The sequence below is a fragment of the Salarias fasciatus genome, chromosome 23, assembly GCF_902148845.1.
Source record: "Salarias fasciatus chromosome 23, fSalaFa1.1, whole genome shotgun sequence".
Taxonomy (NCBI): domain Eukaryota; kingdom Metazoa; phylum Chordata; class Actinopteri; order Blenniiformes; family Blenniidae; genus Salarias; species Salarias fasciatus.
Window position 1 is genome coordinate 33,826,167 of NC_043766.1, and position 27,407 is coordinate 33,853,573.

At 48.2% G+C, this 27,407-nt stretch overlaps 1 protein-coding gene and 2 long non-coding RNA genes across 9 annotated transcripts in view; all 3 read left to right on the forward strand.

Annotated features, from left to right (window-relative positions):
- Window positions 1-27,407, forward strand: part of LOC115382260 (uncharacterized) — a 425,955-nt gene that overhangs the window by 248,303 nt on the left and 150,245 nt on the right. The gene's annotated exons all lie outside the window — the stretch shown is intronic.
- Window positions 2,553-27,407, forward strand: part of mcf2l2 (MCF.2 cell line derived transforming sequence-like 2) — a 78,561-nt gene continuing 53,706 nt past the window's right edge. For 3 of the 7 annotated variants that reach the window (XM_030083853.1, XM_030083857.1, XM_030083854.1), the window contains exon 1: window positions 2,553-2,717. In XM_030083853.1, the coding sequence (XP_029939713.1) occupies window positions 2,639-2,717 (79 nt within the window). In that variant the 5' untranslated portion in view covers window positions 2,553-2,638. Of the gene's footprint in view, window positions 2,718-8,597; window positions 8,815-24,799; window positions 24,842-27,407 lie in introns of those variants that run through there. The other 4 variants (XM_030083860.1, XM_030083858.1, XM_030083856.1 and 1 more) reach the window with 3 other exon arrangements.
- On the forward strand, window positions 14,543-17,918 carry LOC115382249 (uncharacterized). Its single transcript, XR_003930508.1, has 5 exons — window positions 14,543-14,895; window positions 16,195-16,273; window positions 16,661-16,808; window positions 17,295-17,387; window positions 17,483-17,918. It is a non-coding gene; the product is annotated as an uncharacterized LOC115382249 (long non-coding RNA).

The window sequence follows — 27,407 nt, forward strand, 5'->3', positions numbered from 1 at the left end:
GCTGCTCAGTCTTTCAGAAAACTACAATAGAATAGAATTACTATCGAATTTATATAAATAGATCCATAAAGAGCAGATTTCTGTTTTAACTGAAAAGAGTCATGTTTGTACTGGCTTTAACAAGCTAACAAAAATAGATTTTTTTTCTCTTGCCGAGGTGGGACAACACATTTATCATGTAAGTAGAACTGCTATTTAACACACAGTCATCAAGTTAATCAAATAAAACCTAGGCCCCAGAACGTCAAATGATATTTAGTGTTATTATGAATGAAATCACAATTTCTGCAAAGACAGTTGGGACATAAACAGTTTACATCAATATATTTCTAAAATCCGTGTTTTATATAAGTTTTAGGAGGATTTACATTTATTTGAACAGAATCTTTTTCATGGTGAGTCATCCACAAGGCTATTCCAATATGAAATAATCAGCACAGCAAAGTTGTGGTTCTAATGGATTCAGTTTTCTTTGGCCAGTGTTTGGATCGGCGGATCTCCCCTGCAGATGTTTGTTTTTCTGCAGGTTAGTTTATGAATATCAAGTCTCTTTTGGCATTTAAAAAGTAAACCTCCACCAGAGGGGATTTCTCCAAACACTCCAGTATACTCCCCAAGAGATACAGGGACAATATGTCCAAAATAACTACCAATATAATATCTTAATATGATATTATAGCCTTTAGATGTCTATATGAACAAACTTCACAGAGTTATTGCAAAATAATTGAGAGGACTTTTTATTTTACCCATACTGTTTCATCATCTCTAAGCTGTAAGTACATTTATCCGTGTAAAAATAATATTAATACTCAACTTTATATTAATTCATCTAGTCCTCGATCTTAGACTCCATTTGTACGACGTTTCCAGTGACAATGAATCGTTTTTCTGTTTTCATATCAGAGATGCTTCGCATTTCCATAGCGACATTTAGGAAAGATTGTCCGTTTACACAGAAACTACAAAAAACTGACACAGTGCAATTTCGTTGGGACCACTAGTGGGTGGTATTTGTTTTGTAACGAAGCTGAAACACACTGAGCAATAAACTATAAGCATTAGCAGTGGGGGAGTGCATGGACATGCATGTGCTGCAGCAAAAGTTGTGTGTTTGGTGGCTATGACCTCCGTGGTCCTGTAAGCAGACACCCGAAACACAACGAACGCCCCTGGTTTTCACTTATGGTGTGAATGGGGACTGAGTCATCTGCCTCTTTTCTCCTCTGTCTTACTAAACTTACAGATGACCAGAAGTCAGGTATTTTCAAAGTGTGTGATGAGGACAGTCAGTCATAGCTGCGCTGTGCCGTGGTTGGTGAGGAGAGGCCTCTGGCAGGACCGTGCCAGCGTTGGCCCTGCAGCTATTGTGCCTCTCATGCTTAATGTATGAGGCTCGGGGTGAAGATAAGAGAGCGGCGAGCCCAGATGTCTCTGGCTAATGACGGTCTCCGCGGTAATCCCCACGGTCCCTGGGAGAGACGCTCGCCGTGTCTCAGCCCTGCCATTGTTTGCCTCAGATAAAACATGGAGCCGGATCCCGGCCCGCTCGCACTGGGCGCGCTGCCGGGCGGGAGCAGTGTGTGATGGGTGGAGGCCGGCCGCCGAGGTGAGCTGATGGAGCCTGCGGGAGACTTTGATGTTCAGCTTATGTTGTCTGCTTTGAAAGGCAGTCCATTTAATTCATGAGAAGTGGGAGGTGATGGTAATGTCATCCACCTCCATTTATGCAGCTCCAGTCCAGACACGGCCGAGCTCCAGGCTCCGTTTAACCCCCCACCCCACCCCACCCCACCCTCCCTCCCTCCATCCACCCATCCATCCATCCACCCTGGGCTTCCTGTGTCTCCCTCCGCCCTGGAGGCAGGTACAGCTGCCGTCTCATTGGCTTTCAACGCTTCAGTCTGAGAGCAAACAGAGCATCATCGAGGCGGCGGCAGCAGCAGCAGCAGCAGCAGCCCGGGCTCTTCCCCATGAAGCCGGAAGAGAGAGGACTGGACCTGGACGATCACAGCTTCTTCCTCCACATCGGACTGGATTCACACATCTCTTTGGCTCCTGTGAGGATTGTTTCCTTTGTCCTGGAGGACTGGTGCGTCATGAAAAGGAAAGGATGACAATGTGTCCCCCATCACGCCTGTTTGGTTTTCTGATTTAGACATTTATTGGCTGAAATGTTTACCGCCTGGGATGATTTGTCACCTCTGAACCATCGCTGGAGGGATCTTGAGTCCTGACTGGTTGAATTTGTAGCTCTTGGTTGTGTTTTCCTCACGTGCGTCTCACCATCAGGCTCCTTTATTGTATTTCCGGATATCAGCTGCAGGTCTGGGAGTGGCACCGTCATCCATCGCCCTCAGGCTCTGCCACTGGATCTCAAAGAGGAGGAGGAGGGGCTCGGTGCGAAAAGGAAAATAAACAAAAAGAGAAAGACTTCCGGACAAGAAGCAGAAACAAGGCAAAAGAAGAGAACCTGGACAGAGGAAGTGAAAAGGAGCAGAGATTTTCAGAGGCGGAGGCGTGACGTGGGGAGGTGTGGCAGAGAGGAGAGAGAGAGAGAGAGAGAGAGAGAGAGAGAGAGAGAGAGAGAGAGAGAGAGAGAGAGAGAGGGAGGACTGGATGCTACCCACACCCTGAGATGCTGTGCTGGCTGAGAGAAGACGAGATGTCGGTCCAGGAGCTGCTGCAGCGTGTGCAGTGTGTCATCACTCATGTCGGTAAGTCCTTCCTCTTCCGTCTCCCTCTCTGCCGCTCTCACCTGGGACGAGGACGGCGGGGCGGATGGCGCGAGAGCCTCCGGGACGCGGATCTGCGGTCGTCCTCAAACGGACGGAATGTGAAGAGTGAGAGCAGGCGATGGCGGGCCAGGAGACGGCGTCCTCTCATCAGGACCACAGGATGAGGAGGATGAGGAGGATGAGGAGGATGGGGAGGATGGGGAGGATGGGGAGGATGGGGAGGATGGGGAGGATGAGGAGGCTGAGGAGGATGGGGAGGATGGGGAGGATGAGGAGGGATGGGCGGGATGCAGCAGAGGGACCGGGACTCAGGGAGCAGTGATTCTGGAGATGATTAGCTGTGATGCTCCCCGTCTCTCATTATGCTAACATGCTCATTTCACCCTTTTTCATTCATTCATTTGACCTTCCTCCCATCCTGCTCCGTCCACTCTCCTACTGCCACCTCCTCTTCGTCATCCCCTCTTCCTCCTCTTCCTCCTCTTCCTCGCTGGTCCCGGTCCCTTCTGGTTCTGCATCCGGGTGTTTCCCCAGCATGGCGGGGAAGTAGGTTAATGTGCCACGCTGGAGACTACAGCAGAGCGTTCTCCATCGCTGCACCGCCAGCACTGCGTAGAGTCCGGATGGGGAGGGGGGGCGTCGCCATGGAAACTGATCATTTATTAACTGAGAGCCGTGCTGGTGCTCGCTCGACGACAGGCCGCTCTGAGGTGTCACTTCTGTTTCTAGAGGTTTCATGTATCAGAGGAGAAATGCTGAAACCACGACAGTTCACACTCTGATGCTGCGTTCAATCGGCCAGCTGCTCGCGTTCACATTTCTGCTTCATGTGCATTCATAGTCGGCAGTAAACCAGATGAATCCGACGCCTCTGACCAGCTCGTCTTCTTGGATTTGATGCGGATTACATTTGAAAACTCAACATCTCTCACCTGCAGTGAAGGGGGTTTCCGGCCCGTTCACACCTCAGTGTTTTCAGCTGAACAACGGTCGCAGCTCTTCGGGTGTCCATTGACATGACAACAGTGTCAGGGCCCACTGAAAATGCAGATTTTTAGAAACAGCTCCCAAGGTGGAACTTTTTGAAAATGGCTCCGTCTCCATGTAAATTGATGAAACTGAACTTTTTGAAAATTACTCCCACGGCGGACTTGTTTGGTAAAAGAAATTGAGTCCAACATTGTGAAAACAGGGTGAAAGCAACTTTCTGAAAATGCTTCAACTCCATCTCCATGGAAACGCGCTGACAGTGCAGCGGCGGAACTCTCCACGAATACCCTGGATATTATAAAGTATTTCTATTGTATTGTATTCTATTCTATTGTATTCCTTCATACACAGCTGTCCAGAGCAGTAACTCACTCATAGCAGAGCGGGAGCGAGAAGCGTCTGTCTTCTCTGAGGACGAGAGGCAAAGTGAGTGAGAGGCAGAGAACCGTGTGTGTTCAGTGTACTTTAATCCTCTCATCAGGCAGCAGGACTTCCCCTTACTTCCTCCCTGCATCCTGCATCCTCGTGATTCATTTCATCACGAAAACAAACAGCAGCACCCACTTGTGGCCGGACAGGAAAATCGCATTGCTTTGTTTGGGCCGTTTCCATGGAAACAGACATCATTGTCATAATGTTGCTGTGTAAACATGAAACGTAGAGGTACAGGGCGGACGTCGCTCGCCGCCCTCCAGGCCTCACAGCTGCTGAGCTGCTCTGCATCGACCCGTTAAAGACGCGAGAAAATCAAAGACGGATCAGACCCATTGTTTAGAGCTACACTGGTCACCTGGCATCTGTCCAGCGGACACACACACACACACACACACACACACACACACACACACACACACACACACACACACACACACACACACACACACACACTTTCCAGAGGATATGGTGGCCCCCCTCTCCACCAGCAGTCCTGTATCATAGACAGGAAGAGGAAGTAGAAAGAATACAGCTGTGACGTCATGACAACAAAGAGTGGGACTGTGAGTGGTGGGGGGTCGGGTGGGGGTCGGCTGGGGGTCGGCTGGGCGGCAGCTCTTCCCCACATACTGAACAGCCTTGACTGGACAGCACTCTCCTCTTGATGCTTTGGCAGAACATAATTAAGTGTCTGTCTCATGTTTTTACAAAGTTTCAGGGCTCACACACCAGTGATGCTACATGCTACATGCTAAACATTATGAAGTGAATCATCCACATATTGCTCTCATTAACAGCGTAGCGTTGACACAGCGGCAGTACAGAGGAACACAACGCTGAGCCTTACTTATGATTGTGAAAAAGATTTAATGGTATTCAAAAAGTACTGGTATCAATACTCGCTATCGAATAGTAGCTAAAGGTTAGGACACATCTGAAGGGCCACATGTGGCCCCCAGACCTCCTGACGCTCAGGTCCAGGGCCTTGAGAAGCTGATACACAGGGAACATTTTGTCGTTAGACTTTTATAAATTGCTGAAAGAAAGCTTCAGGTCTTCCTCTGAGACGGAGCTCTAAATCCCATGTATTGTGGTTGTTACAGTCCAGAGGAAACAGATGAAACCGGCATCTGTTCCCCTCAGCCGGGCGCCCGGTGGGGGCCGTCGGCCGATCTATTATTCATCAGGCTGTGTGACACATCCCAGACTGAGTCACCGCTCACCGCCGTGCGCTTACGTCCCACTCTCTGCCTTTTGCAGTCAGGCAGGAGAAGGTCGTCCCCGGTAAGGTCACCACGACCTGCGATAATTTTATCCGTCGCTTACGGAAAACGCTTAAGTCAGGACGAATCCTGATACACACATGACAACAGGACTTTTTTTTAAATAGACCAGCTGGATCTAGAAGAAGACCTCTGAGTTTTGATAGCTCTGTGTTCCTGATGTTGGCACTAAACTCCAGGCTGCGGAGCTTCATTTCAGGTTGTTCTTTCACAATCCGCCTTCGTTTACAGAGGCTTTGGCACATTCAAACTGTTCATGCGATAACTTACACTGATCAAGAGATCCCTCTCCGCCTTCTCAAGGACTCATCTGTCATAGTTATTAAATTGAATTCAAAAGAACATTGAGATGATTGTGGAAACATGAAACGCCTCCGCCTTTCTGTTTGTCATCTTTCCACATCTTTTACAGGCAGATATTAAGAGCTATAGTAGCTGCTGTGGACGGCAGGCCTGTACGGTGGTTATAATGTTTTGGCTCACTGTGACCAGTTTCATTGTGTGGGTCTGTTACTTCGGTCCTGGCGGTATTTTCGTTGTTCACATCTGGACAGAGATTTAAAATTCCATCCGCGCTACAGGAACAGCTTGGTTCCTGCTGCTCCTCTCTTAACACGGCTTAGAGCGCTTCACTCTTAATATTTATTACTTAATGGAGCTCAGAACCACGTTAAACACAACTTTTTAAAAATGGCTCAGTCTCCATGGAAACGACAGCGCGAACTAGTGGCTCAACATGAAGACCGCATCAATTACAACTTTCCTCCTGTTTCCATGTGAAGGATCTTTGTCGTCAGATTGCTGCCGTGTAAACAAAACTTTTCTGACATGAAAATGTGAAAATGGTGAAAGGTTGTTGTGTAAACAGGGCCTGAATATCCTGTCCGTCCCTCTCTGCCGGAATATGGAAGACAGACTTTCAGGATGTATATTTCTGAGGACTGTTTTATCAAATTCAATTCCGAGACAAAATGAGTGATTCGAAGAACTCCAGTTTCAAACACATATCTTCTGGCTTTGTGTCTGCAGGACAGTCCAGCCTACCGTCTGCTACAGAACAAAAGTGTTGTGCTAAATGGCTGCTCTCTCTCATGTCAGTTCATCTGTCCTCTCAGGCCTGTGGACTCTGGACTCTCACAGTCTGTCGTCTGAACAGCGTGACTGGCTGTGAAGCGGCGGTTCTCCTGTCTCTGAATAGACGACAGTAAGAGGATCAGCGGTGACTTTAGTGGTGGGAGGATCAAATGAAGAGCAGTCAATGACCTGTGTGTGTGTGTGTGTGTGTGTGTGTGTGTGTGTGGTTTCCTGCCAAAGAGTAGAACCAGACAGTTATGAACAAACTATGTGGGTATGTTATCCTTGAATGTCAATCAATAAGCGTTGTAGCGCCGGATCCAGACAGAAACTTGAAGATTAGTTGAAGTTTCAGATTTAATGGGAGAAATTAAGCAAGGTTATGTTCCATATTTAGTTCTTGATTGGTGTTTTCACTGCACACAGGGCCTGATTCACTAAAGTAGAAGGGGCACAAGCCTGAAGCTGTGCACAGAGTCAGTTGTGTTATTCTGTGCAACAGAAAATAAATAACAGACAGAATCCTTAAAAAAACTGTTGACTGTAGACTGTGAGGAATGTGTGAACTGAGTAACTTTAACTCCCAAAAGCAGATCTGAATGTTGAGCTTGAGTTTCACTCTTCAGAGTGGAGAGTGTTGCTCACACACTCTTTGCTGAGTTAGAAAAATTACACCCCATATTGCAGTTTTTCTACGGAAATCAGATTTAGTTGTTCCAACTTTCCATTGTGTTTGTTCTCCCACAACACATCCGTCCATCATCCATCCATTTGTCTGTCCAACCATCTATCTGTTCATCCATACATCTGCCCATCCATACATCCATCCATCATCCATCCATCATCCATCCATCCATCCATCCATCCATCTGTTTGTTCATCCATCCATGACAATGTTTGAAAATCATGTCTGTTTACATGGAAACGGCAGTAACACTGAAAATCATGTAGTTAGCATGTTGGACTACTGGAGGGCGCTGTTGTTAATTTTTGTATTGGAGACCACACACACACACACACACACACACACACACACACACACACACACACACACACACACACACACACACACACACACACACACACACACACGCTGCAGAGTACAACACACTATAAACATTAACACTGGGAGAACACAGACATTTGACCACCAGGTGGGATTATGTTGACTGTCAACTCTAAAACCACCAAGTCCATGAGAATCTGTATGGGGACCAGGACCAGGACCAGGACCAGGACCAGGACCAGGACCAGGACCGGGACCAGGACCGGGACCAGGAGAACCTGGACTGGGAGTCGTGACACTTACTGTTTATCTCCTCAGCTTGTGCAGTAGCAATGTTTTCCTGTGTCTACATGAAGACTGAGTCAAAAGTTTTCAGAACGTTCCACAAAGGGAAAAGTTTTGAGAACGCTTCAGTGGCTGAGCACAGCGTTGTCATGTGAGAGAAATCCCAAAATGCAACGCAAGCTTTGTGTTGTTTTGCACTTGAAATTGTTGCCTGAAAAAGCCCGAAAATGACCTGAAAACTAGATAAAGAAGAGAGCGAGGCATTTGCAGCAGTGCAAATTATCATAACACCCTGAGATTTCTTTACATCCCGCCACACAGAGGGAAATGAGAAGGGCTTCGTGCAGTGTGTTTACTGTAAATACCTGCAGTGAGTGTCACTTCTGTGTTCGGAGGAACTTTCTCCTCTCAGTTCTTTCCCAGACGTCTCTTTATAAATAAAGCATGACGCGATGAAAGAAGACAAAAGGGGAAAATGGGAACAGCCCTTATAAATCATTTTGGCGGCGGGGGGTTGGGTGGGGGTGGGGTTAGAGGTGGGGAGGTAAACATGAAAGGATGCAGGGAGGAAGGGAGGGAAGTCCCGCTGCCTTATGAGAGTATTGTTGAGGATATTTGTATAAACTGTGCTGAGAACCAAGCTGTACTAAGCCTGTCACAAGGCTGCCAGGACAGGCTCAGACCCCCCCACTCCCCTCACACACACACACACACACACACACACACACACACACACACGGTTCTCTGCCTCTCACTCACTTTGACGCTTGTCCTCAGAGAAGACAGACGCTTCTCGCTCCCGCTCCGCTATGAGTGACTTGCTGGTCTGGACAGCTGTGTAGGCGAGCCGTGTCTGCTTGTCCGAGTGTGTGTGAGTGTGTGAGTGTGAGTGTGTGAGTGTGTCTGTGTTCTGTGGAGGCTGGACTGGATGCTGATCGATCTCAGCCACCGTGGCACACACTGCTTGACCGAGTGGACGGCAGCAAGATGGGATCAGTGATATGTAAGTGTTCCAGCTGTGTCCAGCTGTGTGTGCTGACGCCAGCAGACTCATGACGGCCTGACTGTGGTCTTTATCGCTGCTTTTCCAGTAAAGCTGAGGGGATTAGACCGTTAGCACACTAACACCTCCACACAGGTCACCTAGTTCAGGGAGCCTGCTGTTTGGACCCAAGTCCAAGTGTGTGTGGAGGAAACCGGACGGCTGGAGGTTTCATTTCTCCCCGTGTCTGAAGTGATTGTGGAGCTGAGGTAGTGTGAACCAATGAAAATTATCAGCTGGATTGTCAGCTTAAGTTGTTTCACTCACAGAGTTTGGGTATTTTAGCAGAGTTGTCAAACGTTAGACAATGCATGTTTTTGTTGATACGAGAAGCTACGGTCCATTGTTTCACTGAAACAATTACTTTTTTTTAAATCTGATAAACATTTTCACTGGCATTATTTTGCTGTATCCGGATGAGTGACGCAGACATGGTTGGAAAGTACACTGGAAATATAAAAAAATGTACTAAATTTAATATATTTCAATTATATGTACATTAAAACAATGTAGAAATAGAAAGGTCACTATAAATGCAATGTGTTCATCCTGTGGAGTTAATGTAAATCACCTAATATTATTTTAAAATGAAGTTTAGGTTAAAATTAATGCAAATTTTTACATAAATTCCACGTGTTCATTCATGAGTTTATTCCATAACAACATGTAAAGATGGCATGAAAATTTTACCGAAACCTTAAAGTATTGATTAAAGTTGACATGAAGTTTACCATAAACCTTATTTGTTTATCCAAAGCATCCCTCACACAGAAGCTGAACTGTCTTGTGAAAACAATACTACTTGAGTACAAAAGCCAATGTCTTTAAAACTTACTAAACTGAATAATCTAAGACTAAAACATGACCTGGATGAAGTCGGAGACTTTTCAGAAAGTTGTCTTTCACCCATTTCAATGGAAACTGAAGTGTTTTCCAAAAAGTTGGATTTCCACATGTGTTCTTGCAGACAGAGTTGGATCATTTTTCCAAAATTTTCTCTTGTGTCTATGGAAAAAGAGCTACAACAGTTTCAGAAAGCTGCATTTCCTCATGTTTCCATGGGGACAGAGCTGGAACTTTTCAAAAAGTTTCATTTCTACATGTTTCCATTGAGACAGAGCTGGAATGCTTCCCAAATTTTGCATTTCCTCAATTTCCTCATGTTTCCATGGAGACAGAGCTAGAATATTTTCAAAAAGTTGCATTTCCTCATGTTTCCATGGAGACGGAGACACAGATGGAGCCAGAGCAGGGGCGTTGTCAGAAATTTCAACCATGGGAGTTTTCTTTCATTGGCTGTGAGCACTGCTGACTCCTGTTCTCACTTGAAAATGATGTCCCGTTAAACTGTGCCTGAATGTTGCGTCGTTTTGGCTCCACTAATGAGACAGTCACTCTAGTTCTATGTCTTGTGGACCAGAGGCGGGTACCTGAGTCATGTGACTTAGATTGTGGCTTGACTTGACATAACATGATTTGAGACTCGTCTTTGAAGTCAGAGACTTGAGTTGACTTTGTATGCAATGACTTGAATGACTTCAGTGTTATTAATTTTCTGTTTTCAGTTTTAATGTCGTTATCAAACAAAAATGAATTATTATCGATATGAGCGCAGCTTTAGGATGATGTTATTCAATTCAGTTTTTTTCAGCTTTATTTACATAGTGCCAGTTACAACATAGTCATTTCTGGACACTTTTACAGAGAAAACCCAACAAAATCAAATGATATGATTGGATCAATACTGCCACTGTGAAAACATTCGAAGTGAAGCACGCAGTTCTTCCCCCTCTAGGTAGGGGGCGGTCCAGAGTTCAAAGACTACACAGCTAAGGACTGGATAAACTTATCTAATAGCACAAAATTTCTAACGGGGAAACATCCAACAGGAGTCTGATGAATGACAAGAGCCAGAAACAGTAGAGAGTGTGTTTTAGTGAACTACAGGAAATATCACCAAGAAAGAAGGAAAATGATGGCAGGATTAAGAGAGAAGGAGTTGGGGGGGAGGGGGAATAAATATTGAGAGAGGGAAGTGGTGGAGGATATCTGGTTAGTTTCCTAAAAGAAACGGCCCTGATGGGGAAATTATAATATTCTGAGTATTATAAGATAGGCGCATAGTGACCAGGAGATGGCGGTAATGCAATCATTGGGCTGCAGGCTGCCTTTAAACACCACAGAAGAAGAAGAAGAAGAAGAAGAGTCCCACTGAACACTACAGCTGCAGAGGAAGAAACCACGAGAAGAAAGCGTTAAACATATATGAAACCAGTGTAAACAATACAAGCAGCAAAGAAAGCAGCAATATTCCTCAGTTCAGGAGGCAGGAGTACAAACAGGGACGTTCAGACGTCTACTCAACTCAGAAGAACGTCAAGGTAATTATCTTTTCAAGGTAGTTAGCCTTTCAACTGAACTGTTGAACTAGTGGACTGGAGTACCGTAAAGGACCTGCGGCAGCAATGTGCCCAAAGGCCTCCAGACGGCAGGAAAAGCCACGGCCTCGCTTGAGCGTTGCAACCAATGACGTATATAGAGCTCTACTATATAAGTTATTGGTTGCAACTCGGTAAAAAACCTGGGGATCCAGGGGTTTCAGCCGTTGATCTCCGGCCGCGTGTTTTGGACATTCAGGTGAAGAGAGGAGCAGAGCTGTCGACCGATCACCACCTTGTGGTGAGCTGGATTCGCTGGCGGAGGAGGAAACCGGACAGACTTGGCAGACCCAAACGTGTTGTGAGGGTCTGCTGGGAACATCTGGTGGAATCCTCTGTCAGCAGGGTTTTCAACTCCCACCTCCAGCAGAGCTTCTCTCATGTCCCGAGGGAGGCTGGGGACATTGAGTCCGAGTGGACCATGTTCTCCACCTCCATTGTCGAAGCAGCTGCTCGGAGCTGTGGTCAATAAGGTCTCGGGTGCCTGTCATGGCAGCAACCCCCGAACCCGGTGGTGGACCCCGGAAGTAAGGGCTGCCGTCAGGCTGAAGAAGGAGTCCTATCGAGCCTTGTTGGCTCATGGGACTCCAGAAGCAGCTGACAGGTACCGGCAGGCCAAGCGAACTGCAGCCCGAGTGGTTGTGGAGGCAAAAACTCGGGTCTGGGAGGAGTTTGGGGAGGCCATGGGGGAGGACTACCAGTTGGCCTCGAAGAAATTCTGGCAAACCATCCGGCGCCTCAGGAGGGGAAAGCAGGTCTCTGCCAACACTGTTTACAGTGGAGGAGGAGCTGCTGACCTCAACTGGGGATATTGTTGGATGGTGGAAGGAATACTTCGAGGACCTCATCAATCCCATCACCACGTCTTCCGTGGAGGAAGCAGAGGCTGAGATCCCAGAGGTGGACTTGTCCATCACCCAAGCTGAAGTCACCGAGGTGGTCGGTAAGCTCCTTGGTGGCAAGGCACCGGGGGTGGACGAGATTCGCCCCGAGTACCTTAAGTCTCTGGATGTGTAGGGACTGTCTTGGTTGACACGTCTCTGCAACATTGCATGGCGGTCGGGGACGGTGCCTCTGGATTGGCAGACCGGGGTGGTGGTCCTCCTGTTTAAAAAGGGGGACCGGAGGGTGTGCTCCAACTATAGGGGGATCACACTCCTCAGCCTCCCTGGGAAAGTCTATTCCAGGGTACTGGAGAGGAGGATTCAACTGATAGTCGAACCTCGGATTCAGGAGGAACAAAACGGTTTTTGTCCTGGTCGTGGAACAGTGGACCAGCTCTATACCCTCCATACGGTGCTCGAGGGTTCGTGGCAGTTTGCCCAACCAGTCCACATGTGTTTTGTGGACTTGGAGAAGGTGTTCGACCGCGTCCCTCGTGGTGTCTTGTGGGGGATGCTCCGGGAATACGGAGTCCGGGGCCCCTTGTTAAGGGCCGTCTGGTCTTTGTATGACCGGAGTAGGAGTCTGGTCTTCATTGCCGGCAGTAAGTCGGACCTCTTCCCAGTTCATGTTGGACTCCGGCTGGGCTGCCCTTTGTCACCGGTTCTGTTTATAATCTTTATGGACAGAATTTCTAGGTGCAGCCAGGGGCCGGAGGGTGTCCGTTTCGGGAACCACAGGATTTCATCTCTGCTTTTTGCAGATGATGTTGTCCTGTTGGCTTCATCGAACCCAGACCTACAGCATGCACTGGGGCCGTTCGCAGCCGAGTGTGAAGCGACAGGGATGAAGATCAGCACCTCCAAATCCGAGGCCATGGTCCTCGACCAGAGGAAGGCGGCTTGCCCCCTCCAGGTCGGTGGAGAGACCCTGGAACAAGTGGAGGAGTTTAAGTATCTTGGGGTCTTGTTCACGAGTGAGGGACGGATGGAGCGTGAGATTGACAGGCAGATCGGTGCAGCGGCTGCAGTAATGCAATCGTTGTATCAGTCCGTTGTGGTGAAGAGGGAGCTGAGCCGAAAGGCGAAGCTCTCGATTTACCGGTCAATCGACGTTCCCATCCTCATCTATGGTCATGAACTTTGGGTCATGACCGAAAGGACAAGATCCCGGATACAAGCGGCTGAAATGAGCTTCCTCCGTAGGAGGAGCTCAGTCACCAGGGAGGAGCTCGGAGTAGAGCCGCTACTCCTCCTCATTGAGAGGAACCAGCTGAGGTGGCTCGAGAATCTGTTCAGGACGCCTCCTGGACGCCTCCCTAGGGAGGTGTTCCAGGCAGGGGAAGACCCAGGACACGCTGGAGAGACCATGTCTCTCGGCTGGCCTGGGAACACCTTGGGATCCTCCCAGAGGAGCTGGAGGAAGTGTCTGGGGACAGGGAAGTCTGGGCGTCCCTGCTGAGACAGCTGCCCCTGCGACCCAGCCCCGGATAAGCGGTAGAAAATGGATGGATGGATGGATAGATTTCTTCCTCTTATTTTGTCATTTCCAGTTGTCTTTTTTTCATTTCCTGTTTTGTTTTTTTCATTTCCAGTTGTCTTTTTTTCATTTCCTGTTTTGTTTTTTCATTTCCGCTTGTCTTTTTCTTTGTTTCCTGTTGTGTTTTTCTTCATTTCCTTCCTTTTTTTGTTTCTGCTTCTTCACATGCAGAATATGAAGAGTGCAGAGTGATTTAAGATCAGCGTGATCTTTGACCTCTCTGGCCTGTCAGACCCCACCCTTCCCCCCACCCCACCTGTTCTCCTGCCGCGTACCCCTGGAGCCAGGCTCTCCCAACCCCCCTCATCCATCCTGGATCATCCATCCAGCATCCATCTGGTATAATGCCACCATAGATGTTGTTGCAGACGTCATGTTTTTGCCGTTGACAGTAGAAGTGACTGGTCCCACAGCAGCTTCTTACTGACCAGCGTCACACTTCTTCCTTGAATGGAACAACCTGTGCCAGAAACCCTTGGGCCTGTTGTCCTCATGGTCCCTCTGGCTGTCCTGTATTTTTACCAGTGTCTCCAGTTCTTTGTGCTCTTTCTTTTCTTTGAGCACTACGGTCTCCGCACCTGCGATGGCGCTCTCCGTTGTCAAATCTTTCATTCCAGCGGTATTTTTCACATGTGCTGATACAGCCTTTGTGCTACACAAATCCTTTGTCTCTTCAGAGACAACCTTCTCTTTCTCCACATGCTTTGCCGTCTTCTCTCCGTTGTGTTTGTTTTTGCCAAAATGCCTCCAGAAGCCTCTTTTTTTCTTTTTCTTGGCCAGGACTGCCTCCAATAAAATGTTGATGGCTTCCTCTAATCTGACCTTACACCGTAAAAAACCCAATTACCAAAACATTGACTCAATTAGAAGATTGCTAAGGCAAGTTGAAATAGACCATTGGCTCAAGTGTTGTTATTGGGAAAGCCAGTTAATAAATGTTTGTACAATTATTCATAAAAAATATTGAGTCAGGTGATAAATTGTTGTTGGGTGAACGCCAACAATGGCTGATATTGACTCAACTAACATAGAGTAATTGAGTGAATGGATTGGACAAGTTTTGCATTTGTTGACTGAACAAATGTGGGCGGCGTCATTTGCGGTAATGAACTTCGAGCAAAGGAAGTACGGCAAAGCCACAAAGTTTGTCGACACGGCCTCACGGAGGGACGAGGAGTGACAGGTAAGCAACACTGTGCGTTTGCTTATTAACATTGTCAATCTCTGAAACCAGAGTCAAAAGAAATTTGTTTTTCTGTGGAATCTGTTCTTGGGGGACTGTAACATTTTTTGCTTGCTAGCTAGCCAGTTAGCTTGGGTAGCCGGGCAGCTAACTTACATATTACCCCTCTAATTCATAAGGTCAATGTTTAGCCAGCTAACAGCATTAGCCGTCTAACAGCGCCCGAGGCCCCACGAGCAGCACGTCCGCACGTTAGCCAAACCCGCGGGGCAGGGTTTAGCTAAAGCTAGCTCCGGTCCCGCGAGCGGCACGTCCGCCCGTAAGCCTGCTAGCTGACGCTTGCTCCGGTCCCGCGAGCGGCACGTCCGCCTGCTAGCTGACGCCTAGCTCCTGTCCCGCGAGCTGACACTCGCCCCGGCGTGGGCATAGTAGCGCCTCTGTGCGACAGCTGTTGGCGGACGAACGCCGTCAGCTCGTTGGCCAGCTCGCTCTAGCATAGATTTATAATATGGTTTTGCCTGGTAAACAGCCTAGCAAGCAAACCATCAGTCGGGAAGCAAACGTCTCGGCGGGAAAGCTAGCTTTGAAGGCTTTAATAAGGTCAGCTTTTCTAGCATTTGTATTTATATCAATACTTGCTCTGGAAGTAGCTGTAATCCTGTCATTCTCAAACCACTGGGTTCCCTTAACTCTGACAAAGTACAAATTGAACTAAATGGACCCCAGTCCCATTAAAGTTGTTTGAATATATAACGGTATAATGGACGATGTTTTAGCCAATGAATGGCGTGATGCGAGCGTCAACTATTGGTCCTCTGACATGTCAATCACGCTGAAGAAATGCTTGCGTCACGCCGTCAAGCGCGCTCGTCGGAGCAGCAGAGCAGGTAGGACGGTCTGGCGCATGCGCGTTTTTCAAAAAGCGAGTAACAGACGTTTGGCTTCGACTTTATTGAGAAAATCCTCCATTATACCTTTAAGGAAAACACTTTTTCCTAACTTGTAAGGGTCATTTCACAGTCTCCTAAAGCAGTGGCTCCCAAACCTTTTTGCCTGTGACCCAAAGGGGAATTATGACATTTGCCAGGACCCAAACTAGTGAAAACAACAGATCTACAAGCCCACAACACATCATGAAATAAATTGGCTGTGCCGTTCTTTGGCTTCCATCTTAACTTTTTATTTTGGCATCTCTCTACTCAGGGCAGTTTCTTCTGCTTGACACAGTTTCTTCTCATTGACTTGCACTACCCTGTAAATATCTGTCGCATATCTATAGTTATGTATCTTCTCCCTCAGACGAAAGGAGGTCGTTGCTGAAGATGTGCATGTCTCCACAATCAGCCAGAGATGGCCAGCCCTATTCCTGTTGGGTCAGGTAAGTTTGTGTATGTTTTACTTTGTTCCTTCCACATAAAATGTCACACAACTGAGACAACCATATGCACTGGAGAGGGGTGGAACTAACTGTAGGTGGGAAGAGAAATCAGATGTAATGATTTTGTCAAGAGGAAGTTAGACTAATATTTCTAGAAACACAGAATAAACACAAAAACAACACCAGGGCCATGTTTCTTATATCCTAACAATAAATAAAGGGTCTGATGCCTCAAAGGTGGAATGGCCCTTTAAGCCTGGTATTGAAGATGGTCACTCTGATCTGTCCTGAGCAAGTGACGTGATGCTACATCTGTGGTTTTTGCTATGATCTGTCTACAGGTTGTGCATTCACAAGTTGTCTCTTCATTATCTAATCGTTTTGCAGGTACATGCAGAATTCAAAAGAGTAACAGGAAAAGAATTGATGGAAACGTTCTTCCCCTCCTTGGATGAGCACACCAGAGCTCCGCACCGCAGCTCACCACCCCACTCAAGTGACACTAAGGAGTCTGTTGGAGTACCGAGACGAGCAGGTAAGATGGAAAATAACGGACAAATGTGTCTTCATCACTTAAACCCTACTGGGTGTCCGGAGTCCCTCACGATTGAAAATAGTGTTTTCTGTTATTGTGGGTAAAGCTTCTGCTGAGAATAGCTGATCGACAAGCTCACAATGTCACATCGTGAGCTTGTCAGTCTGCTATTTTCAGTAGAAGCTGTTTTCAGTACACTGTACATACAGTAGATGTATGTATGCAGTTACAATGAATCAGCCTTTAGATTCTAGATGTGAAATGAGCTGCCTGCCCACTCCATTCCCACACTATGACTGAAAGAGTCGACATTGTAAAAAAATGTACAGTGACAGCATTACATTGTTGGTTTTTGTTTTAATTTAGAACTGTTTACTTTGTTTTCATGTTTAAGCACTTTGAGTTTACACGTCTTGTATGAAATATGCTGTATAATGTACATGTATGAACAATATGCATGTGACTTGACTTGTCCTGTGTATCCAGACCACAGAGATCGTTAAACATCGGAGGGTGGTGACTGTCAAAGGGCTGCAGTATTACCTGGGGGAGAAAACCGAGCTTTTCAAGACCTGCCAGGTAAATCAGCATTTCAAGGAGAACATCCATCTGTCCATCAATATCATTTGGATATTGTTTTTAATTTCCTTTTTATTAATGTGCTCCATCTATAGCCAGACGGTGTTTACGAAGCCTCAAGCCCCGTGCCAATGGGTATCCTGGAGATTGTGGGGCCTCCGGGAGGCCTGGAAGCTGCGCCATTGCTACCTCCTTACGAGCCTTGAACCCCAGACTTTCCTTTACAGCTTATACTGTCAGCTATTGGTGTTGCTCTGTTTTGCACTCTTTTCAAATGTTGTGTAATTTTTTGAATTTGAATTTAAATGTTTTGTTTTGTACACAGAAAAATAAACATTTAAAGTAAATTTGTCTTTATTAGTCTTTATTTAATTAGGCTATATTTTATGTTGAGTATATATCATTTAAATATTAATTCATGCAGTCATTATTATGTTATTCACTCAATTATTACTTTATAGTTGTAATGACTAATAAGTCCTAGTTGAGTGAGCACATGATGTGGAATATGACATGGTGTCAACTCATTTGTTTCAATTGGCTCAGTTAATAAGCCAACAGTCTTTCGTTCTGTCAACGATTATTAAGCAATTGGCTGAATTAATAGCCAACGAAGAGTTTTTCGTTCAGTCAATGTTTTTAAATAGTAATTGTGTCAACTCAAAACATTTCGTGAAACGCTTCACCCTATGAATAATCAATTCAACCAATTTTTTTTTTTAATACAGTGTATGAGTCCGGAGGGACTCAGTCTCAGACCGGAGGGAGTCAGTCTCAGACCGGAGGGACTTCATCTCAGCCCTGAGGGAGTCCCTCTCATTCTGGAGTGAGTCCTTCTCTTTCTGGATGAACTCCATCTTATTCTGGAGGGACTCCATCTCAGCCCATAGGGACTCAGTCTCAGCCCGGAGGGAGTCCCTGTCGTTCTGGATGGACTCCTTCTCTGTCTGGATGGACCCCATCTTATTCTGGAGGACCTTCATCTCAGCCCGGAGGGACTCAGTCTCAGCCCGGAGGGAGTCCCTGTCATTCTGGATGGACTCCTTCTCTGTCTGGATGGACCCCATCTTTTTCTGGAGGACCTTCATCTCAGCCCGGAGGGACTCAGTCTCAGCCCGGAGGGAGTCCCTGTCGTTCTGGATGGACTCCTTCTCTGTCTGGATGGACCCCATCTTATTCTGGAGGACCTTCATCTCAGCCCGGAGGGACTCAGTCTCAGCCCGGAGGGAGTCCCTGTCGTTCTGGATGGACTCCTTCTCTGTCTGGATGGACCCCATCTTATTCTGGAGGACCTTCATCTCAGCCCGGAGGGACTCAGTCTCAGCCCGGAGGGAGTCCCTGTCGTTCTGGATGGACTCCTTCTCTGTCTGGATGGACCCCATCTTATTCTGGAGGACCTTCATCTCAGCCCGGAGGGACTCAGTCTCAGCCCGGAGGGAGTCCCTGTCGTTCTGGATGGACTCCTCTGTCTGGATGGACCCCATCTTATTCTGGAGGACCTTCATCTCAGCCCGGAGGGACTCAGTCTCAGCCCGGAGGGAGTCCCTGTCGTTCTGGATGGACTCCTCTGTCTGGATGGACCCCATCTTATTCCGGAGGACCTTCATCTCAGCCCGGAGGGAGTCCTTCTCGGTCTGGAGGGACTTGTTCTCTGCCTGGATGAACACCATCTTATTCTGCAGGGACTGCTTCTCTGTCTGGATGAACTGCACCTTATTCTGGAGGACATTCTTCTCTGTCTGGAGCGACTCTATCTCTGTCTGGAGGGACATTTGATCAGCCAGTGAAGCCTTCTTCTCTTCCTCCAACCTCTTTCTCTGCTTCACCTCCTGCTCCAGCTTCTCTTGAAGAGCACTGCACTTCAAGGTCCATTCCTCTTCTTTTTGGCGCTCCAGCTTTCTTTTGTCTTCCAGCTCTGCAGTCATTTTCCAGACCATTGCACAGAGTCTCCTATTTTCTTCCTTATAATACAACAGAATAGATTCTGTTCCATTTCTGCCCTCTTGTTCCCTCTGAACTTCAGGAACCTCCCTTTCCTTTTCTGTCTTCTCTTTCAGTTCATTTTTCAACTGCAGAATCGTAATTTCGCGGTCTTTCACTGTCGCAATGAGCTCATCGATATGAGCGCGCATGCTTGAAAGCTCAGGAGGACACCCTCTATACCAGCGAGATTTGCTGGGAAAATGTCCTCCGCCTCCTCTGGGACTCTGATATTCTGACATGTCTCAAATGTGTCTCTCAAACTAAGTGGAACTGTTGGAACCTGATATGTCGCGTTTGAAGTGTCTCGCTGAATAACTCGCTGTGAAAACTGCTCTCTCTGACTCGCTGCTGCTTCTCTGCCAACTCTCTGCAAGAGTGACATGAGAGTCAGACAGAGCCGAGTCAACAGCAGAAGATGAAAGCTGGCAACATCAAAGTCCCCTGCCACCACTCTCATCGCCATGGTAACGGTTGCTAGGTTCAGCTGTGGTTGTCTTTAGCTGCTTTCCATGCTGCTTCTCCCAGTACAATCCTACTGGAGCTGTATTTGAGGGTCTAAGGCGGTGGTTGCTTCGTTTTATCTCGTTACTGTAAATATTGACATATTACCATTATGCTTATTCACTGTTTTTATTTTTACCAACCAATGTAACATCTTGAAGCCTCTGAGGCAGCTGTTGTTGTGATACTGGGCTGTACAAAAATACATTGATTGATTGATTGATGGATTGATTGATTGATATTTTCTCACTGTCACAGCTGCACGTTGTCTCCATGACAACAACACACACACACACACACACACACACACACACACACACACACACACACACACACACACACACACACCTGAGTATGACTGCCACTTCACTGAAACTTTTCTTTTACTTGTACTTGCTTTATGGCATTTATTAAGTATTCGTATTTACTTGGTGTCAGCAAGTAGCTGACGCTCAGTGCTTGCCCTTGTCCTGTAATAAAGGTGTATCTTGCGTCCCTAGCAGTCACATTTACCTGTTAAATTTGTGCACACAAGCTTGACTGTTACAATCAAGGATCATTAGACAAATGGCTGTTTAGGTTCCGGGCTCAATGCTGTGTTTAGGTCCTCCAACCTTAACAGATTAACATTCACTTATACAAGTGAATGTTATATAATATACAAGAAACTGTTGGATGTACAAACTATAGATTAGAATTAAGTGTAACAACAATGTATAATGAACATACTGTCTTCTTTTTTAACTTTGAGTTAAAAATGTTAAATTATTGATGTTTGGGAGAAATAATCCTGCAAATGCAATACAAAAACATCTTTTACCTCATGCAACACTGAGCACAACAGGTCACTCAGCATAACCTTGAATGGATTTCAGCCTTCTGGTTTATGCCGTCTGCACATCGCTGTTTCATTGATATTCAACTTTCTTTCTATTTATTCTGCCTGGAGCAATGCTTAAAGTATTTTCCCTCTGGGATAAATGAAGTATCTCTATTCTATTCTATTCTATTCTATTCTATTCTATTCTATTGTAAAACCAGGTCCAAAAACTTCAGAAAATGTAATGAAGTAAGATAAGACGCAGTTTTTTGTGTTTCAGAGCTAATGTAGAGCTACAGAAGCCATTTCAGCCACGTTTTGTGGAAAATCAGAGAAAATTGCTCTTTTGGTCACGAAGTTTGCAGAGTGGAGTATAAATTAGTCTTCATGGTTTTTGATAAGTAACTCGTATGGGCTCTGGGGACCAGAGGTTAGTACTGGTCCCGGTCCCGGTCCCGGTCCCTCACAGACAGCAGTCTGGGTGCGTCAGTCGGCCCTGCGGTGGGGAGACGAGGCCTTGGCGGCATGCTGGCTGGCGTTGTGCTGGTGACGGCCTCTGGGCAGGGCGGACGTTAATGACCTCTAATAGGCTTTGGTCTCCCGCGCCGGGATTATGCCTCTGCTTATATACAGGGACGAGGAGCGCAGAGGGGAGACCTGTGTGTGTGTGTGTGTGTGTGTGTGGGGGGGTGTGTTTGGCGCTGGCAGCGGAGAGCGGAGGTGAGATTATGTGGCGCCGTGGCCGGGGATGGATTCCGGAGGAAAGTGGCAGTACCCGACCCTCGCGCCTCGCTGTCCGTACTGCGGGAAGCATGGGCCGTCCTACTGCACCGTGCGGATCTCTGTCACGGAGATGGAGTCGTACTACCACTTCCTGCGTGTGTGCCGGGAGGCCGAGGCGCACACTCGGAACAAAAGTATGTGGATCCCGCCGTCCTCTGACCTCTGACCCCTGGCTTCAGTTTATAGGCGTTTGTTGTGTTTGTTATAACACAGATTAATGGTGACGCTAAAGCTGCATTCTCAGGGTCTCCGTTGTCGTGGGAACAAACAAAAAACACGACGACAGTTTCTCCTTCCCGCATGAACCGGCTGCCTTGTGAAGGGGCCTCAGGCGGGTGAGGAGGAGTTCACCTTTGACCTCTCCAGCATCCGTGGCTCGTTCTCTCAGTTTGACTTCAGCTCGGAGAGAAAATCCCTCTTCAGAGACAGAGTGCTGATTCTCCACTCGTCTTCGACGCTCTTTTGATTGTAAAATGTCATTTTTGTCAGTTTAGTTTTATATGAACGTAAAAATTGCTTTTAAAGCAGTTTTAAATTAAATATGATGCACTTTATAACTCAACAAAAGTTTACAGTTTTCACTTGAAAACTTTGTATAAAGTGGACTAATAAGACTTTCTGCAGTCTGAATGGTGTGTGTGTGTGTGTGTGTGTGTGTGTGTGTGTGTGTGTGTGTGTGTGTGTGTGTGAGACAGAGAGAGAGAGAGAGATATTGTCTAATTGTATCCTTCGCTTCACCACATTAATGGCTGAAAGCATTACCTGTGTGTGTGTGTGTGTGTGTGTTTTCATGCGGTGACAGTAACACGCCGGTAATGCTCCCAGTGCGTTGTGGGCGCAGTGCGACGGTCGCAGCGCTCTTGGTTTCAGATCTTGTGGCCTGTCAGGAGTTGTGAGGGGTTGTCGGGATGGGGTCGAGACCCAGCGTGTCTCCGGAGCAGGGAGGGAGGAAGCGACATGCGTCGACACACATCTGGGCTCGGAAGGCTGCGAGCGGCCTCTGGAGCACGCCGAGGTCCGTGCTCGGCGTGGAGACGCCGTTTACCGTGCGTGTCGTGAGTCGATAATGAGGTAGTGTGTGTTTGTGTGTGTGTGTGTAAGAGCAAATGAAAGGGGAGGTGAAGTGTTTTCATCGGATCCTGTCATTAGACATCCTCTGATTGTTTTCTCGCGCTGACGCCTTTTTCCTGTGAACCAATAGGAAACCGCCCCCCTCCACCCCCGTCCCCTTCGCCGAGACCTTGAGGAAAAACTCCCCAAAAATAGCACACACTCTGTTTTCACGTGTGTTTGCTTGTTGCTTCTTGTCTTTTGTTTCTGTTTTTAATTCAAGCTCATTTTCAGAGCAGTTAAAGTCACAAAGTGATTAAAATGGATTAAAAAAACCCACGTCTGAAGAACAGCGTCTCAGGGACGCATCGTCTCTTTCGGAGACCAGCTCTGTGGTTTTTCAGTGAAGAAGGTTCAGTCCGTCCCTCCTCTCACAGGCAGTAAAGCCAGCCAACATGGACGAGCTAGACACCAGAACCCACCGTGAACCTGCTGTCTCTGCCGCTCGCCTCTCAACATTTTAATTAAAACACATGTATGAGGTCTGATCTACGTTTGGACCAGTTTTTAAAGGACCCCTGTCATGAGAAAGGGTCTTTTAAGAGCTTTTAACATGGCCACTGTGTGATTGCCTCGTAAAAACTTCAGTTAAGTCGCGCTTCTCTATTTCAGCAGTCTACATGAATATTCAGTCCAGCTTGTAGGCCGCCATCTTGACGTAAGATATAGATTTGGCAGACTTTAATTGCAGATCTATGTATTATATTTCTATGCTCGTCTTGGCTATGCTGTTATGCAGGTTCCGGGGTAACGTGGAGTCCAGTTGTTTGGACTTTGGTGTTGTGAGTGTGTGTGGTTGTCTGCCTGTCTGCTTTGGTGATTGACGCTGCCTGAAGAGGCCTTAGCTGTATAGAAGATGGCGGACCTCTGCTCTTAAAGGTTCCACGTTATGCAGAATGCATTTTGGTAAGGGTTTTCTAGCAATACTCTGTTTAGCCTGTGCATGAGGCCCCATTTGGAAGGTAGAGACAGGGACGCAGCCTGTCCTCAGTGGAGCTCACTGGAGGGCCTTTCAGACTGAGATTTGGGACCAGGGCCGGGTTTGGGGTTTGGGGCGAAGACACTTGGACTACGGTGCTGTTGGACCCCTGACTCTGCTGTGGAATTCCTGGAACACTGTGTGAGGTGGGACCTTATGGTGCTGTCACAACTACTAGTCCGCTAGAGTGGTTCGGTTCGGACATAAATTATTCATAAACGTTGCAGCTGTCAACTAGTTCGGTTCATTCACACCACTTGTTTTTGCAGATGAACTATCCACTATGACCCTCCTGCCCCTTGGTGGCGTTGTTCACACAATAGTGTGTTTTGGCGGTGGCGGTTGGTGGCGGAAGTGAACCCTGATTGGCCAGCATGTGTGACGTGATGCGCCGCGCGGCTTGCTACGGAAGCCTCCGCCGACCAAAAAGCCTTCTCCACAACAGAGCGGACAGGACCGAGGCCGGTCCACGTTCACACCAGCAGCGGGCCGCACCGAGACTGCCTCCTCAAGGAGGTCTCGGTACAGTTCTTTGTCCCGGACCAAAACTAACTGGTCTGCTTTCACACCAGCGCATACGAACCGAACCTGCAGGAGTTGGGGACTCTAGTCCACTTCCAGCGGACCAAATGCTGTAGGTGTGAAAGCACCCTCAGTGTTGCTGACTGAACACAGCATGTCCAAACTCCGACTGGTGCTCTGGAGACCAGAGACTCACTGCTGCCACCCGGTGGACAGAGTGAAGCATTGCCTCAGCCAGCCGGTGGATTCAGGCTGGAATTACTCAGAAAGTTACTTTGAGCCTTTAGAGTCAGTTTACCAGTGTGTCCGTTCTGTTTTGGTTGAAATCCACAAAGAAACAGACGCATAGACAGACACACACACACACTCACACACGTGCAGAAGGTGTCCTCCCTCTCTCCGCACGCCCTTCTCCCGCCCGCTGCGTCCTGATTGGCTGCCGCCTGCCCGGAGCTGCCTCTCTCACTCCAGCTGCAGCTGGAAAAACTGACCGCAGGCACATGGAGCAGCCGCCACTCAGCGGCTCGGCGGGATCGGTCCGGACTGACGGTGCGGAGCAGCTCCAGCTGGTGATGGGGACGGCGCTGGCGGCCGGCTGCCGGACCTCGTCTCCCGGTCCTCGCTGGGCGTGGGCGCCGGCAGAGGACTGTCACTGCTGAGCTCCGGGATCACGGAGAGTTTTCTCCCGGCGGTCACTCCTCTGTGTGTGTGTGCGCTACAGTCAGGCAATGATGAAGAGGGTCAGACATGTTCTGGGTAAAGTCCTCACGCACACACACACACACACACACACACACACACTGTGCATGCGCTTTGCTGCCGCACGCCGATGCTCGGAGAACTTCGCAGAGGTTGGAGCGGCCGATCACACCTGGACAGCTGATGGCTCGGCGCTTGAAACCACGTTCAGCGCTCATGAACACACGGATAGCGACACGCTCCGCCAAGACGCTGCTGGTCCTACCGCTGCGACTATGTGGAAACGTAGGAATCCGACGGAATGGCTTCATCACCCTGACCGCACTGAGCAGACGGAGAAAACAGAGTCCTCCACAGAGGCTCCGAATGCAGCAACTAAGAAGCTCAGGACTGAGTTGTGCTGTCAATCTCTTGTTGTTCAGGGTCTCTGGACCTCGTCAGAGTGAAATAACACCTTGTTGTTTTTTTATTGAGAGAAATGCACGTTGAATGACATACAAGTGAAGCAATACAATCAGCTCCGGGCTTCTGCTCTCAGGCGCCGCTGAGAAGGGTTCCCAGTGAAAATGGAAAAGCCTTCCTTGTGTTTTGGGCGTCTCTTTGCAGGATGGCGGTGCCCAGAGCCTCTGAAAAAGCACCGCAGAAGGTGGAATGTCTTGTAAACTCTAGGAGTCCGTCTCCATGGCGACGGGAGGAGAAACAACCCGCTGCTGCTGCCGTCCTGTGCACCGCGGTCGCAGTAAACAGGAGCTCTGCACATGCTCAGTAGATAGGACTCCCAGTCCAGATCCTCCTGGTCCTGGTCCTGGTCCTGGTCCAGATCCTCTTGGACTTGGTAGTTTTGGAGCTGACAGTCACCGTAATAACACTCAGACTTGGCTGTCTGTCTAAAGGAAAGTCCGTCTTCTCCTGTTGTTGTTGTTGTTGTTGACAGTGTGTTGTTCTCTTTGTGTGTGTGGTTTTATCACAACAGTGGCAACTCGTGCCCGGCGTGAAAACTGCGTCCTCCTCAGAATGTTGCCAACACAAACTTTTCTGTGACGAAAACGAAGCGTTGCGGTGTGAGCGGGGCCTTCATGTGAACCCGTGACGGAGCCGTATCAGTGCCTCCTTGTTCCCTCGCTGTCTGCTAAATAAAGGATGTGGTTTTAAAAAAAAATGAAAAAAGGCCTCGAGGCCTCTGGATGAAAACACAACAGCACTTAGACTGAACAACACACACACACACACACACACACACACACACACACACACACACACACACACACACACACATACACGCAGTTTGTGTTTAAATTCTGAACGTGAATGATGGCCGTGGTGCCACAGCGGTCTCCGGCCTGCGTGACTCAGACGCACCGCCTGAGTGTTTCCTGTACCTCCTCCCGGCCCGTCGGCGCTCCGCAGCCTCTAAAAACAGCCTGTCGGTGTGGGATCTGAGGGTTGTGCGTCACGTCTGTCCTCTCCGCTCCGCTGCGATGCTCCAACAATACCGGCGTTCTTCCTGCCGGAGAGCCGCTTTGCGTAACGCAGCTTTATTGAGGCGCAGCATCAGTTGGGTTGTCCTTCCATGTTCGCTTCATGCCGCTCTGCACAGATTGACCGCCGCCGCTGTCGCTCGCTCTTTTCTGACTTCCTCTGTGCTTTGGCTTGTTCAGAATTGAATCTTTGAAGGGATCTGAAACTAGCGTGTCGGGTCTGATACCGAATGAGGTACTCGGAAAAAGATCTGCGATGCAGCTCATTGATTATTCTTGTATCATGTTGCTTATGGAACATTAATTCAGCTTTAAGGCATTTGATGAGTTCTGATCATATTAGTACTCGTACATGTATAAAACTGGTGTCGGCACATCTGGAATGTAAATATATTTGATCAGATCGTGCATCCAGTTCATGAAAATGCAGAAAGTTGCATTGATCTAGGCTGCGATGTGACTCTGGCTTGTATGATTTATTCTTTTTTTAATGAGTTGGAGTGCAGACGTCTGAATGGGCGCCGCATTATGTAAGAGCCCGGGTATGTCAGCAGATCCGTTCAGAACAGAGGTGCATTGATAAGTGCTGCCATTAAAGGCCGTCAGCAGCCGTCTGGCTCTTCTTCTCCTTCTGCTCGCTCCCTCTGCACAACCTATCCAAGCCCTGCGAGCACCGGCACGGCACGCCGCTGTAAATGCCCGCCTTTATTCCCGGCCACAGAGAAGGTTCTGTTCGCTGTAAGCTCTGCAGGAAGCTCCGGGCTTCAAGGGGAAGCGCGATGATCCCTCAACAAGGAAGGCTCAAGTCTGATGTATGGTCAGGGACGCATACGTCTGAGGAGGCTCTGTTCTCTCCGCCATGTGTGACCTCTGCTCCGGAGACGGGGGGCCGGCATGTGACTCAAGAGAGCGCTTTAACAAACTGACTGCAGGTCCAGGAGCGAGGGTCCAGGGGGGTACATCCAGGGTGCAGGGTCCTGGGTCCTGGCTCCTGGGTCCAGGGTCCAGGCTCCAGGGTCCAGGCTCCAGGCTCCAGGGTCCAGGCTCCAGGCTCCCGGGTCCAGGCTCCAGGCTCCAGGGTCCAGGCTCCCGGGTCCAGGCTCCAGGCTCCTGGGTCCAGGGTCCAGGCTCCTGGGTCCAGGCTC